The sequence below is a fragment of the Haliotis rufescens genome, unplaced genomic scaffold, assembly GCF_023055435.1.
Source record: "Haliotis rufescens isolate VD_foot unplaced genomic scaffold, xgHalRufe1.0.p SCAF_7, whole genome shotgun sequence".
In the NCBI taxonomy this organism is placed as follows: domain Eukaryota; kingdom Metazoa; phylum Mollusca; class Gastropoda; order Lepetellida; family Haliotidae; genus Haliotis; species Haliotis rufescens.
This window is the reverse complement of record NW_025964361.1, coordinates 56,273,814-56,290,502: the sequence shown is the minus strand read 5'-3', so window position 1 is coordinate 56,290,502 and position 16,689 is coordinate 56,273,814. Positions and strand designations below refer to the sequence as shown.

At 40.3% G+C, this 16,689-nt stretch overlaps 2 protein-coding genes across 2 annotated transcripts in view; one reads left to right on the top strand and one right to left on the bottom strand.

Moving 5' to 3' along the window:
• LOC124128980 (protein kibra-like) overlaps positions 1-16,689 on the bottom strand; it is a 250,613-nt gene that overhangs the window by 113,904 nt on the left and 120,020 nt on the right. The window lies entirely within an intron of this gene.
• Positions 6,463-16,689, top strand: part of LOC124133735 (thyrotroph embryonic factor-like) — a 97,484-nt gene continuing 87,257 nt past the window's right edge. The window contains exon 1 of the mRNA XM_046498246.2: positions 6,463-6,590. Within this exon, the coding sequence (XP_046354202.2) occupies positions 6,584-6,590 (7 nt within the window). The 5' untranslated portion in view covers positions 6,463-6,583. The remainder of the gene's footprint in view (positions 6,591-16,689) is intronic.

Sequence of the window (16,689 nt, the reverse complement as noted above, 5' to 3'; positions counted from 1 at the left end):
GTGTATGTGAATATAGTTAACCAATTTGTTGTGTAGTTGTATTTTGTGAGATATTCACTAATAAGTTGTGTCATATGTGGATAATGCTAGGGTGGTACTAGGCTGGTGTGGTATTAATAGTGGGATCTGGTGGTACTAGGGTTGGTGTGGTATTAGAAGTGGGATGTGGTGGTAGTAGGGTGGTGTGGTATTAATAGTGGGATCTGGTGGTAGTAGGGTGGTAGGGTATTAATAGTGGGATCTGGTGGTATTAGGGTGGGTGTGGTAGTAATAGTGGGATCTGGTGGTAGTAGGGTGGGTGTGGTAGTAATAGTGGGATCTGGTGGTAGTAGGGTGGTGGGGTAGTAAAAGTGGGATCTGGTGGTAGTAGGGTGGTGGGGTATTAATAGTGGGATCTGGTGGTAGTAAGGTGGGTGGGGTAGTAATAGTGGGATCTGGTGGTAGTAGGGTGGTGGGGTAGTAAAAGTGGGATCTGGTGGTAGTAGGGTGGTGGGTATTAATAGTGGGATCTGGTGGTACTAGGGTGGTGGGGTATTAATAGTGGGATCTGGTGGTAGTAGGGTGGGTGGGGTAGTAATAGTGGGAATCTGGTGGTAGTAGGGTGGGTGGGTAGTAATAGTGGGATCTGGTGGTAGTAGGGTGGTGGGGTATTAATAGTGGGTTCTGGTGGTACTAGGATGGTGGGGTATTAATAGTGGGATCTGGTGGTACTAGGGTGGTGGGTTATTAATAGTGGGATCTGGTGGTAGGGTGGTGTGGTATTAATAGTGGGATCTGGTGGTAGTAGGGTGGTGGGGTATTAATAGTGTGATCTGGTGGTAGTAGGGTGGTGTGGTATTAATAGTGGGATCTGGTGGTACTAGGGTGGTGGGGTATTTATAGTGGGATCTGGTGGTAGGGTGGTGGGGTATTAATAGTGGGATCTGGTGGTACTAGGGTGGTGGGGTATTAATAGTGGGATCTGGTGGTAGGGTGGTGGGGTATTAATAGTGGGATCTGGTGGTACTAGGGTGGGTGTGGTAGTAATAGTGGGATCTGGTGGTAGGGTGGTGGGGTATTAATAGTGGGATCTGGTGGTAGTAGGGTGGTGTGGTATTAATAGTGGGATCTGGTGGTAGTAGGGTGGTAGGGTATTAATAGTGGGATCTGGTGGTATTAGGGTGGGTGTGGTAGTAATAGTGGGATCTGGTGGTAGTAAGGTGGGTGTGGTAGTAATAGTGGGATCTGGTGGTAGTAGGGTGGTGGGGTAGTAATAGTGGGAATCTGGTGGTAGTAGGGTGGGTGGGGTAGTAATAGTGAGATCTGGTGGTAGTAGGGTGGGTGGGGTAGTAATAGTGGGATCTGGTGGTAGTAGGGTGGACTGCGATCCGCGACGCTCGAATGTTTCGAGTTTCATCCGAGAGATTGTGCTTGCCAGTCTTGTGGCATTGGGCAGAGCTTCAGCGTACTTTATAATTTACCGGGCGGTATCTAGCACCGAAAACGTTTGGCTAAAAGTGCATCACATTTGAAGGAGAATACGCCTAATCATTCTTGCTAACATCATGCCCACGAGCGATGTGGTGTGAGATACTCCAACACAAAAAATTGGTTGACTACGGATCACACACAATGCAGTTCGACGCTTGTAATTTACTTAATCCTGGCATAAGCCGTTGTGTAACACATCTCTCCTAATTAACCTTTTGTGATGATACAGGATTTACTGACGACGCCCTTTCCTCAGCACATTGTTGCGCTGTCAGGGTTGTTGATAACTCGGCCACTAAACTCACATGACCCAGGTCGTTCTGGGCTGCAGCGTCTTCTGGTCACAGTGTCCCGATAGCGCTCTTTGGCGTGACGTTGTACTTTATTCCCTAATGTATCCCTCCGTCACAAAGAGAGGACAAAGGCAGAGAGTCGAGAGAGCTTTTTGATAACCGTGCGTAACGACAATCACGACGATACCATATTTTAGTATTACTCTATGCAGACGATACAGTCATATTTTGCGATGCCCAATCTGGATTGCAAAAATCGTTAGATTCCTTTAACCAATATTGCTTACAATGGAAGCTAAACGTAAATATTTCAAAAACAAAAATAATAATCTTTGGAGGGGGTCCAGCCAAATCAACCAAATCAATATTTTATTTTGGGGGAAAGATACTGGAGATTGTTGATAATTATACATATTTAGGTATAAATCTTCACAGAAATAGACAACTTGTGTTTTGTATGAAATCACTAAGAGCAAACGCGACAAAAGCAATGTACTGCCTAATAAAAAGAGCACGAAATGTTAACCTACCATTAGATTGTTTATTGAAGGCGTTTGACGTGATGGTAGTGCCAATCCTTTTGTACTGCTCCGAAATATGGGGTTTTGAAAATTTAGAAATGATAGAGAAAATGCAATTGAAATTTTTAAAAATAGTAACTGGTCTGAGGAATTCAACACCTAATTTTATGGTTTATGGGGAACTTGGCAGGGAACCCCTCAAAATTAAAGTATTTAAACGGATGATTTCCTTCTGGCATAAACTAACGAATTATAACGGACCCACAAAGTTATCTAATATTTTATATAACTATTTGATAAAAGACTATGATGCAAACGCAAAATCGTTTAAGTGGATAGCTACAGTAAAAAAAATACTAAATGATGTCGGACTGTCAGAAATATTCATAAACCCGTCTATTTGCTCTACTTCATGGCTGGTTTCAAAGGTCGAGAGAACTCTTAAAGACCAATTTATTCAACAGTGGCGAGAATCTATTTTATCAAGTTCAAAAGGTTTATACTACCAACATTTAAAAGAATTACCAAAATTCGAAAAATTTCTATTACTTCCCAAAACTATCTACTTGCCAATTTTACAATTTCTCACATCTAATCATCATTTGCCCATTGAAACCGGCCGATGGAGAGGGTTACTGAGAGAAGACCGTGTCTGTACACTATGCAATTCATCTGCTGTTGGAGACGAATTTCACTATCTTTTTAGGTGTGAAGCACTTCTCCAACAACGACTTCTCTACATCCCACAGAATTGTTATATCTGGCCAAATATGTGTAAATTGCGTAAAACGTTATCACCTAAAAATATATCCACTTTGAAACATCTGTCCAGATTCATCATAAATTTGAACTCATTATTGCGTTAAGGTGTCTAATTTTATTTCTTTTGATGATGATGATGATGATGATGATGATTATTTTTATTACTTTATTTGCTTAATTTCTATTTATTTTAGGCTTGTTACCATCTTGATCTGCATTGTATATTATATGTTGTATATATATATATACTCTTGTACCACCGTTGGTGGTTTTTCAGAGAAATAAACTGAACTGTCAGGGTTGTTGATAACTCGGCCACTAAACTCACATGACCCAGGTCGTTCTGGGCTGCAGCGTCTTCTGGTCACAGTGTCCCGATAGCGCTCTTTGGCGTGACGTTGTACTTTATTCCCTAATGTGTCCCTCCGTCACAAAGAGAGGACAAAGGCAGAGAGTCGAGAGTTTTTTTTGATAACCGTGCGTAACGACGATCACCAAAGACCGTATCAACTTGAACGACAAACCTTGGATAGCACATATGGCCCCATATCTAGATATAAGTCAATGAATTTTCACTTGTTTTATCTTAAAAAAATCTAATCGGTCGTGTTTGAGCGTCTGCCTCAATCACAGTGGGCGGACCTTATTTAGGGTTGCGCTATAAATAGGAAAGCACATGGCCATTTTAGCATGTGACACATTAGATGCATTTGTGTTCAAAGTGTATTGTGGTGTATATATTTACCAGGGAACAACAGCACATCAGCAGTTTCGGTAAATGTAACAGCAACGATGCATAAATACGAAATTGACGTTGGTTACATAAGTATTAGCACCAAGATTCTGAAGTTCAAAAATCCGAAAATGACAGGTAACCTATTTGTTTAGTTTCGGATTATACCACACAATAATCAGATAAGATTTTTAAAACTTCAACTATTAGACAGATTTTTCAACTAGTGTTTTGGAAGAGGCCTAGTTTGAAACACCAGCGGTTGCGCCAATATTTCTTAACTTGACTACAGTATATGAATATTTCACGTGTATCAACATGACAATGCACAAAACCAACGGATAAATAAGTAACGACATAAACGTAGATGTTTTGACCTAGATTAGGCCTATCTTGATAATACAGTACTTTTAATTATGGATTTCCTTTTCTTTGACATAATTTTCACGCACAAAACTGAGTTTGATCATTTGATCCACGTGTGTCCCATGTATTATTTGTTCGGTGGATTTGGATACATGTCGTGCACAAAGTTGAAAACACAGTCTGGCATCATTTTCCGTTTTGTTCACAACAATTGTTTCCTCTTCTCCTTCGTTTAAGTCGGGTAGCCTAGTGGTTAAAGCGTTCACTCGTCACGCCGAAGACCCGGGTTCGATTCCTGACATGGGTACAATGTGTGAAGCCCATTTCTGATGTCCCCCGCCGTGATATTGCTCATTCACTCACTCCTTCTTTTAATATCCATATCTTCATGTCCAAGCATCTACGATCTCTCCAAGGACTTCTTCTATTCAGCTCAGTCCAGAAGTATTTGAATGGCTGTTTTCGAATCGACAAATTTCTGGAACTTGGTTGGCTACCATTTCCTAACCACGATTGCTCAAGAATCGGCACTGAATTTGTCAGAGTTTCTGTCGCAAGGGCGAAAAGAGAGGCGTCATCCTGTTGATTCGAGTTGACGGTCGGAATGATGTCATCTCCACAATAAAGTCATCAATGTCAGAATCGAAATTACCATATGCTCCCCTGATCATCTCGAACAGTTTTTCTGTCAAATTATACGTCACACGAAAATGGTTCGTTGCTCATATGAAGACAAGCGAACTTGCAAAGTACTTGACAGTTGACATAAGCAGTAATACAATTTTGATACGCGCTCGGGGCTTGGTTGCTAGGCGTGTTCGGAAAAAGGCGTACAAAACGTGTGATCCGTGTCAAAAGCGACATAAATAATCTTGATTTAAATAATGCTGAAATCCATGTTCACCCATATGACAGAATTAGTAGTGTGAACAAATAATATTTATCTGAATATTGTTTCGAAGTATGTAAGGTAGTCCGGTTGTTTGTTTTTATCTCCATTCCGACGTGAAATAATATAAAGTTTTGCGCGTCTCAATTTTTTCTGCCGCTGTGGAAAAGTGTGCACCGATCTGTTAAAGCAATTACTACTACCACCGCACAGTCATAAAGCAAAGCGTCTTGATCTCCGTCGTAAATTAATTCATAGACTAGTACCAAGTGACATCTATACCGAAACGTCCCGTTTTACAGTATTAAAGAAGTTGTTATCCACAAATTGTGTCTACTTTGTCATCCGTCAACTTCTAAGTAATGCCTATCAAACAATTAAGTACTGTCTTAAACTTTAAGAAAATGTCATAAACTTGTAAGATTTTTTTAAATTTAAAAAATCATATATTTTATTTCATCCTCCTGCTCTCTTGTTGGTTGAGGCTGGAGATGAGAAACACATAAAACTAGGGATGGCCTCATGCAAATGATACTTGGCATATCACAAAGAAATCAACAGGGAATTTAAATTTTGGTCACGGGGACCCGCAAAGTTTCACGCAGTGAATTCGACACGGGTGTGCCTCTACCAAAACACATTGCTACTGGGCAATGAAAACATGTGACGGAAACGACAAAAACCTACTTTCATCGCATGAAAATATTTTTGACCATTACCAGAGTTTCCACGATCATTGTCATCCAGATTCAAGATGTGGGCAAGACAAACACGACTGAAAAACACACTGTTGAAATCACCTATTGCCGTGGATATATTGAGAAATGCTATTTATAATTATGTTGAATGTTTTAATAACACTGCTCTTATTCATCACGACACAACGCACTCTCCTACCCAGAGTTCCATGCGGCGGGCAGCCAGCCAGCATAGTACCTCTGCCACAGGCCAGCGCCATGTGACGATTCGTCACATCTTTCACAGTTCATTCAAGATATTGAATATGCTTTTCATCCGTTTCATGTTTGACAAGTCTACACATTTTCATAAACAAATGTCAAAAAATGGTTACGGTTCATTAAGAAAGTATCCTAATACGTGAAAATCTACTTGTTTTTGTGTAGTTATCCTTTGTTTACAATGGTTGTACGGCTCCACGTGCTATCATCGAAGCCCAACGGAGAGCTAGCGATACGGTCACTTTGATGTATAAATATATATTGTCATGAAATTCACTGTCGCAGTGGTAGTAGCATATCTATATAATTATGCAAAACAATATGTTAAGCGACCCCAAATACTTGCATAAGTCCGTTCTATACTGATTTCTGAAAAAGCGCGTTTGTTTACAAACAAGAGAAAAGTCCGGTCACGTGATATGCAAATTAGCCTGTTGCAGTGGCGTTATGCTGAGTCACCACTGCGACGGAGTGTGGACACAACGTATTTCGAATACAAGCGCAGGACTAATTTGTGTGCGTTGGAGTGGAATGAACATATAAATCGTAGACATTCCTCAGTAACATTTTAAGGAAATTGTGAAGACGACATGGCAGGTAGGTTTTGAAACCAAAGCCCTACGCGTTTGTTGAAGCGTCTTGGAATTGTTTGATGGATATTAATTGCCTTCAAAACTTACATCCTTGTTGTCAAACGGCCCACGTGGGTGGGTGTTTACATGTCGTCACCCGTTCACGCATTAACCAATGAAATTTGTGTATTATCATGACGTCACATTGACTTGTCAGATACCCCGTATAAGCTCCGCCCACCGAGTGTGCAGTTGTTCCTACCGCAAAATGCCGCTTGAGGATAACACATTTTCTCTGTCTGAATATCCCATGTTTGCGAGTTCGAATCCCAGATGCTTACAAATTATAATCCTTAGTTTGTCAATACAAAAGTGATACCCCCCCCCCCCCCCCCCCCCCAGCGCGCGCACACACACACGCACACACGTACGCACGCACACGGTCTAGATTATCCGACTATCATGATTTAAAGAATCGTTTAGCACACGTATTGGCTTTAAATCCGTGATTGAGACAAGACCGCTGCGGGAGTCCGGGGTTCGATCTCCGACCGCGTCATACCAAAAGACGAATGTTTTACCAGTGCCTGGCGCTCGACATTAACCCTCTGGATGCCGAGTTTTTTTTCTGACGCACATTTTCCTAAGATCGGAAAAGTGAAGGTTGTGCGAGAATTGCGCTCACGCGGCACTGGATCTACCTCTGGCTATAAAATTACTCAGAGGTGGAGAATATTAAATTTCCTTTTTGATGGCGTAAACTCAACTGCAAATATGAAACCGGTTTAAAAAAAGACACTTCTAAGTATTGTCCGAGATTTTATTCTGCGTTGAAAAACAGTAAATTTACAAGATGGTACTTGTTGTTACCCTGTCTGGCGCTCGGCATTAAGGGGCTAAAACAAGGAATGGCCGGTTCAGTGTCAGTATACTGTGTCTGAGTGGGGTATCTATGTTAAACGGCGGCATGGTATCTCAGTGGGATAGCACTATCAAATCGGTCTCAGTCGGGACTAGTACAAGCAGCCACACACACACACACACACACACACACACACACACACACACACACACACACACACACACACACACACACACACACACACACACACACACACACACACACACATCACTATATAAGTGCTATAATATTGGACGCGACGTAAACCCCATTTCACCTCACTTGTATTGTATAACCCCCCGTGTTAAAAGTCATAAGAGGAACGCTCTGTGGTTAAGCGTTCACGCGTTACACCGAAAGCCTGGGTTCAATTTCCCTCAATGGCAGAATGTTTATGTTGTCCCCTGTCGTGATATTGCTGAAATATTGCTAACAGCGGCTAAAACATCACTCACTTACTCACTAAAGGATTAACTTGGTCTGTAGAACCGTCGGGTGAGCGCCTGCTAGCCTCTTCCTCATTTTAATGCATGGAAGGCGTGACAGTAATGACCCGGGGGCGTAATTACCAGTGGCAGCATGGTTGGTTGGTGGGATACTCCAGTGGTTGAAGCGTTTGTTCGTCACGTCTTGATATTATTGGAACAACGTGAAACATCGCCGTGAAACTATAATCACTTTAGAAAACTTATGCTGAATGAATTTTACATTTCGATTATACTCTCCCAGTAAAACACCCTCAAGTTCTCTTGTGTGACCGTTAATGTCCCCATCAAACGGAATCTACTTCCATTCAAAATGAATTTTGTTATGAAATTCGCTGCAAACGTTGTTTGCAAAGTGAACATCATTTAATGTATTCATTTTCTTAAGGCACAAGACATGGGCAACATATCTACTATTAAAATAATTTTTATAAAAATTGCTTTCCTTCAGAAGTTCAATTAAACGTAGAGAGTTTAATTATGCTAACAGCATAAACTATAGTTATATAATAATATAATATAAAATAAGGCCGCCTAAGTTTTGAAAAATATTTTCGTACTTAGATTCAGACCTGTCCTTAAAATGTAATAAATAGAGATTATTAAACGAGCATGTGTGTCATACTGATTTTACGAGTGTCAGAATTCTCGTATTTCCCGAGAGCGAGAGTAATACATGAATTCTTACACCAGTTTCGTAAATCCAGTATGACACACATGCGAGTGTAATATTTTCTTTTTTACCCATTATTTCTTAATCCTTTTGAGCTCGCCTTTAGAAACATGCACTAATTACGACTGCCGAAAACTACAATTTTCGAATGACGTCGTTTCTAGTGATACGTCATTTCGGCCTTACGTCACAATTAGATTGGAATGACATCAACAATGCCGTCCAGATGACGTAAACAACACACTGGTTCCCGTGAAGGGATATTTGTACGAATGCACATACGATGTTCATGAAATCGGTTATTTCTAACCCTATGGGTAATAACATCTTATATAAAATGTCATATAGAATGTCACAGCGTCCCCGGTAGAAGATGTTTCGGATTGTTGATGCATTTCCACGTAGCATTTCAAACAAGAATGAAAAAGTAATAAGCTAGCTATATTTACGACTATGTCAACCTTATCAGACACCTTGATCTGTACTGCATTCAGTGCACACAACACGAGGCGTCCCAGCGAGGACGTATTCATTGAAGTACCTGACACACGGATACACACAACCTTTATATTATATGTTTACACAAGTTATTTTTTACATGGTTTTCTGCCCCGTGAAGGCCTCGGGGTAGAATTTGTCTTTAGCAACCCATGCTTGCCGTAATAGGTGACGACGCTTGTCACAAGAGGCGACGATGCTTGTCCTAAGTGGGATCGGGTGCTAAAGCTCGCTGACATGTTCTAAATTTGTGCCGAAAAACAACAAGAGCAAAATTAATTATTTTCAAAGGTAAGGTGTCTGAGATAAATCAGCAGTTGTGTATTATGAGAATATTATTTTTAATTTGTAAAAGTTTTAAATCAAATATATTAAAAAAAATAGAACCATGTAGAAGCCATTTTTGAGTGGTGACTGCGCCAGTACTGTTCAACTTTTTTGATATAATATAGCTTAAAATATTTTCTATTAAAAAATAAACATATAATAAAATCAACGGAGATGTATAATTTCCTTTGCTCCTTGTTTATATTATAGTTAATTATACTGGATATAAAGGTACTTATCAAGTTCTATGTCTCCTACATTCGAATTGTATTTATGATGAAAAATAATTTTTCGTGATAATGCACCAAACGTTTTAACATATTATTCATAGAGATTATTCCACGAGCGTATGTGTCATTGAATTTACGACACGGGTGTCAGAATTCATGTATTTCCCGTGCGAGAGCGAGAGTAACACACGAATTCTTACACGAGTTTCGTAAAATCAGTATGACACACATTCGGGGGTAATAATTTCATTTTTACCCATTATTTCTGAATTCTTTTGAGCTCCCCTATAGACAAATGCACTGATCAAGACTGCCGTCTTAGAAAACCACAATTTTCGAATGACGTCAACAATCTTCAACTATATAGTGTATCTATCTTGCGATCTCCCTCCCTAATCTGTCAATTGTGTCGTGATGCTCACTCTGATGTCGATCCCAATTGCGTGGATCGATCACTGGATTGTCTGGTCCAGACTCGAGTATTTACAGACCGCCGTTGTATAGATAGAATATTGCTGAGTGCGGTGTTAAACAACAAACAAACAAAAATCTGTTGATAGACAGCTTCTAGTTCATACAGAGGGGTCCTCCCATTTGTCAGACACCCAGTTGTCACACAGTGGTATATGTTTAAGCTGCCACACCCCTTTACGTATAATGATATGACCCAGACACTTGCAGTCTCTTTGAAGTTTAAACGGCTTAGTTAAATTGTAAAAATGTTTGTTTTCACTGAAGTTTGTGATGTGGTATGTTGTATACAAGTTATTATTGAATGACGACCTATTTGGAAAATATAAACATAAATGGATTACATATATCAAACGAACTTTTGACGAACTTGGACCCAGCTACCTCTGATTTTCACAAAGTTTAAAAACTCCTACTTATCTACAACATTTAGTCCATGAAGAATTAAATGACATTAATCTACAGTGATGCACAAGAGCAAGAGATAAGTTTTAAGAAATGCACAGTGTTTAGTATCATAAAGAATATGTTTGCCTAAATTTTGAATATTATTTAAACGTACTGCAGGAAAACGTTTGGCGAGTCTTACTTAAGTTTAGAACTTGTAACCATAATCTACCTATTGAAACTGGGAGATGGAGAAAAATACCTTTAACCGAAAGGAAAATTCAACTTTGTAACCTATCTGACATAGGTGATGAATTCCATTATTTTATGTGTGTTGAATTACTGACAGTACACTGACATTGATGTGGAACCTAATATTACTATATTCTCGGAACATGTTTCTAGAACAAATATTGAAAGCTCTCAACGTCCCTTGGCTTATTCAAGGACATTGCGTGTGGAGATAATAGATCACTGAGAGGAGCTTATGCACACTCGATGACCCTAGCAACCTTGTTGCTAGGCTGACGTCACATGGCATTGTTTCGCCGAAGGATCTTGCAACAAAATTCCACAAATTACGTCATCGGCTATTGTGACGTTATTGTAAACTTTGAGGTGCAAGGCCCCGCTCCACAAGGAGATCGTATTGTAGCGCAACGACAGTCGTTAGTCTAAGTTAAGGTATGTGAGTTTGCGATAACCTTAACGCTGCGATAATTTTGTTGAACGGAAGCCTGAATTCTAAAGGTGGGCCGTTGTATGGTATTAAATCCATACGTTTAAACTTTTGACGTGTTTGAAGTATTATAGTGTTAAACTCAATTGGATTATGCCTTGGATCGAGTATGTGTCAGCCTATTCACACTCAACAGTATAATTCTAAAAACGTTATAAATGGCAAGTAATAAATAAAATACTAAACTCGCTCCCGTGTAAAACCAATTTTATGAAACTCGTGAATAGTTGTGGTAACACAACTATTCACTCGTTTCATAAAATTGGTATTACACGGGCGCTCGTTTAGTATTCTATATATTCATAATGATTGATGATCATAATATATTTTGTATATGTTTTGTAGTATACTTCCTGTATAAAATATGAAACCTCTTTAACTTTATATATACATTTTGTTATTCTTTTGTACTAGTTGTCAGACAGTTGTTGACGACAGGACTGGTCTATTCGGATTTAAGGGAATATATTACACACCTGATGTGCCGTCAACAATAAAAAATGTTGTTTTAAGCAGTCTGACAAATCGGGTGTCTGATAAATGGGAGATGACCCATGCAGAATAACTTTTGCATGACAGTGACAAAATCAGTGACGTTTGACAAAGATGATTTCCCATGCAATTCCCTATTTCACCCGTACCAGATATTCCTGTGCGTTTTGCAGGTGAACAATTGACTTGCCTTTGCATGTATTTGTGACGAGTGCCACTGGTCGTATCATTACTATTTGATCGTGACTCATAAACAAATATTTATTGTTATATTCGGAATCGTACAATCGACTCTGCTTTTAAAAGATATTTCTTTTGATTCAGGAAAGTGTTTTGTCGCTTAAATGTATATGCGTTCCACTGGTCATTGTTCATATTATTGTACTGACAGGCTTATTTTACCAGAGATGTCAAGACATAGAGACAAACACCTGACATTGTACCATTCAAGAGACAATATTCTGAAGAAAGGATAATCAACCTACAATGTATAAATCTGTTCATGCACCTGAGAAAAATACACGCGAGTTTGAACACAGATATATATTTAGATATTCATGTAGATTCAGATGTTTTAGCTGCCAATACTAAATGATCAGGCACTGATTTTAGGGATTTTACATTGAGGTCAATATGTTTAATTTATTGATTATTGTTATTATTATCCATTGATTCGATTTTTGAAAATCCCGGTTTATCTAAATGAAATATATCAACAACTTAAATCCACTACTGCGCCAGACCATCGACAGTGGACGGATTGTACGTCTAGTCGGCCAAGGCCGTTGCCTCAAAAACGAATATATCGACGATTGTTTGTTAGTGTCGTGTTTGTCGGTGCACTGTAGTGTATGTTAGTGTCGTGTATGTCGGTGTAAATTAGTGTATGTTAGTGTCGTGTATGTCGTTGCACGTTAGTGTATGTCAGTGTCATGTATGTCGGTGCACTGTAGTTTATGTTAGTGTCGTGTATGTCGGTGTAAATTAGTGTATGTTAGTGTCGTGTATGTCGTTGCACGTTAGTGTATGTCAGTGTCATGTATGTCGGTGCACTGTAGTTTATGTTAGTGTCGTGTATGTCGGTGCACTGTAGTGTATGTTAGTGTCGTGTATGTCGGTGCACGTTAGTGTATGTCAGTGTCATGTATGTCGGTGCACTGTAGTTTATGTTAGTGTCGTGTATGTCGGTGCACTGTAGTGTATGTTAGTGTCGTGTATGTCGGTGCACTGTAGTGTATGTCAGTGTCATGTATGTCAGTGCACTGTAGTGTATGTTAGTGTCGTGTATGTCGGTGTAAATTAGTGTATGCTAGTGTCGTGTATGTCGTTGCACTGTAGTTTATGTTAGTGTCGTGTATGTCGGTGCACTGTAGTGAATGTTAGTGTCGTGTATGTCGGTGCACTGTAGTGTATGTTAGTGTCGGGTATGTCGGTGCACTGTAGTGTATGTTAGTGTCGTTTATGTCGGTGCACTGTAGTGTATGTTAGTGTCGTGAATGTAGGTGCACATTAGTGTATGTTAGTGTCGTGTATGTAGGTGCACAATAGTGTATGTTAGTGTCGTGTATGTCGGTGCACTGTAGTGTATGTTTGTGTCGTTTATGTAGGTGCACAATAGTGTATGTTAGTGTCGTGTATGTCGGTGCACTGTAGTGTATGTTTGTGTCGTTTATGTAGGTGCACTGTAGTGTATGTTAGTGTCGTGTATGTAGGTGCACTGTAGTGTATGTTAGTGTCGTGTATGTCGGTGCACTGTAGTGTATGTTAGTGTCGTGTATGTCGGTGCACTGTAGTGTATGTTAGTGTCGTGTATGTCGGTGCACTGTAGTGTATGTTTGTGTCGTGTATGTCGGTGCACTGTAGTGTATGTTAGTGTCGTGTATGTCGGTGCACTGTAGTGTATGTCAGTGTCGTGTATGTAGGTGCAGTGTGGTCTATATCAGTGTGCTGTATGTTAGTTGTGTCTATGTGATGTAACATGACTGGACCGTTCAGAAACATATGACGTAAGGTGGTTGACGTCCTGCGAATCTCCAGGAATGTTCCATGCATCTGAAGGAGGAGCTCTAGCCATTGTGAAGAGAAGGGAGGGCAATCTTACTTCAGATTTCAGATGAGATTCAACAGGGCGTCATCAAGTGATACGTCCACAACAAAGTGTTTATATATTCACCGGGATACGGTTGACGCGCATTGCGACCATATCTCTGACGATCTACAGGGAGTCCCATTTGTCGTCGGTGACCCCATCCAGCTAAATTACTTAACCTATGTCTGGCCAAGCAATTGGGCTGTCGTGCAGCTAATTGTCGTCACATTTCTCGTCACATGAGACTAAGACCCATGTATGTTATTCTTGTGGTAATAACCAACTGCAACAGTATACGGTTGGATACAACATATAGCGTATATTCTCAAGAGAAAGAGGATAGTGAAATATAGATGTTAAGAATGTCTTCATCAGACAGATCAGCTTGGAAAACATTCGTGCGACTCGTGCCTATCTCGTTGCCATTTTTGTGACCGGGATCCGTCTTAGCGCAAACGGGCATACCCAAAACAATTGTCAACTCGTTGCGTAATGGTTCACATATATTTCCCCATATATTATATATAATTCAGATGCAATTTAAAGCACATCGGGATATGCGGAATTATACAGTATGATTGAACACATTTAACTGTGTCTTGGGTATATTTTTAGATGCAAGGCATATCTTAAATCAAAAATTGTTTCTGAGGGATTCTTTAACGAAAAACTTGAAATCATACGCGCATTCTGATTGGTTTGTCGTATTTTCGCACATAACATTTAATCGATAGGGGTACGAGTCTTCTTGCAGGTTACGGAAAGGGGCGAGTGGTGACGAATGAACATTCATCGATAGGGGGACGAGTCTTCTTGCAGGTTACGGAAAGGGGCGAGTGGTGACGAATGAACATTCATCGATAGGGGGACGAGTCTTCTTGCAGGTTACGGAAAGGGGCGAGTGGTGACGAATGAACATTCATCGATAGGGGGACGAGTCTTCTTGCAGGTTACGGAAAGGGGCGAGTGGTGACGAATGCTTTGAAAATTGACTGCCAGAGACAGATCGGTTTCGAGGACCTAAACATAACGCCTCAACACATTCGAAATATTGCACGTTGACAATGCAATTCCCCCGTGCGTATGGGTAGGGGGCATTCTAGATTTTGACACATCAGTGAAATCATAAGTATTGTTGATTTTATTATCCACAGTAACGCGTAAGTTATCCATTTTTAGTTTAATGCGGTATTTGTGATCAGATTGGGAAGGCGTCGTCTACAACGTGATGAACGTCTAAGGGATATTTGTATGCTTAAAACTTGTGGAACCCAGCTGGAGGTAACCAGTGTCTCCGAGGTGTCTGAGTCTGTGTTTTGCAGACCTTGGAACAGGTATAGATCTTCAGCACCCCATGCTTGCGACCCATGCAAGGCGACTTTTCCTGTCGCCAGATGCGACTAACGCATCAGGCTCGCTGACTTGGTTGATGTATGTCATCGTAACTCAATTGCGTAGATCGATCATGATGTCAATCGCTTGATTGTCTGGTCCAGACTCAATTATTTACAGAGCGCCATCATACAGGTAGAATATTGCTGAGAGCGCCGTTAAACAAGAAACAACCAACAAAACATACACATATACATACGTACATTCATACATATATTGGCTATATGAACCTTGGTTGCAAAGAAAATGATCTTAACCCTAGGTGTAACCTTTGACACAAATACTTCAACACTCACACACAACCTCATCAATATAAACACACAGGCACATGAACACATTCACACAGCCACAATACACCCCCCCCCCCCACCCCCCTCCTGCCACTTTCAATAGTGAGTGAGTATGGTTTTACACCGCTTTAGCATTATTCCAGCAATATTGGCTTCACACACTGTACCCATGAGGGGATTCGAACCCGGAGCTTCGGCGTGACGAGCGAAAGCTTTCACCACTAGGCTCTACCCAGCCAGCCCCTTTGGTCAATAAGACCCGTGAAGTTCCGGGGTAGAATAGGTCTTCAGCATCCCATGCTTGCCGTAAAAGGCGACTATGATTGTCATAAAAGGCGACTAACGGGATCGGGTGGTCAGGCACGCTGACTTGGTTGATGCATGTCATCGATCCCACTTGACCGATGTTCATGATGTCAATCACTGGATTGTCTGGTCCAGACTCGATTATTTACAGACCGCCGTCATATAGCTAGAATTTTGCTGAGTGCGGCGTAAAACAACAAACCAACCAACCAACTTTGGTCAATAAAGTTGCCTGGTGATATAAATAGATTAATAGATGACGAAAAGAAAAAGTTGTCGAGCAAATACACTGGTACATTACTTTATCTATGCATATCGAAATCATTACAACAACATAGGCTAAAATCAGCACGATTGGGCGGAGAGTTTATTGGCTAAAACGGAAACTTTCATTACAATAAATTTCAAAAAGGCCATTCCACTGTCCATCAATTAATTGAATTGTATAATCAAATTTGTATATCTTTAGATAATAGAGAAAAATATTGAATGTTTTTTTGCGATGTGTCAAAAGCATTTGATCGTGTCTGTCATAGAGTGCTTATGTACAAATAAGAAATGTATGGTATAAAAGGGAATTTACTTGAATGGCTGTCTAGTTACATAAGCAATCGTACTCAATCAGTGTTTGTAAGCGGGGCTCTAACCAAGCCAAGGATTTTGAAGGCTGGCGTTCCACAGGGGTCGGTGTTAGGTCCCTTTTTATTCATTGTATTTGTTAACGACATTGCTGATGAATAAGATTGCATAACAAGACACTTTGCTGACGATACAGCACTCGGCTTTTCTTCACCAGACAATCAACTTGTTGAATCAACTCTAAATTTAAATCTGAGCAAGCTGT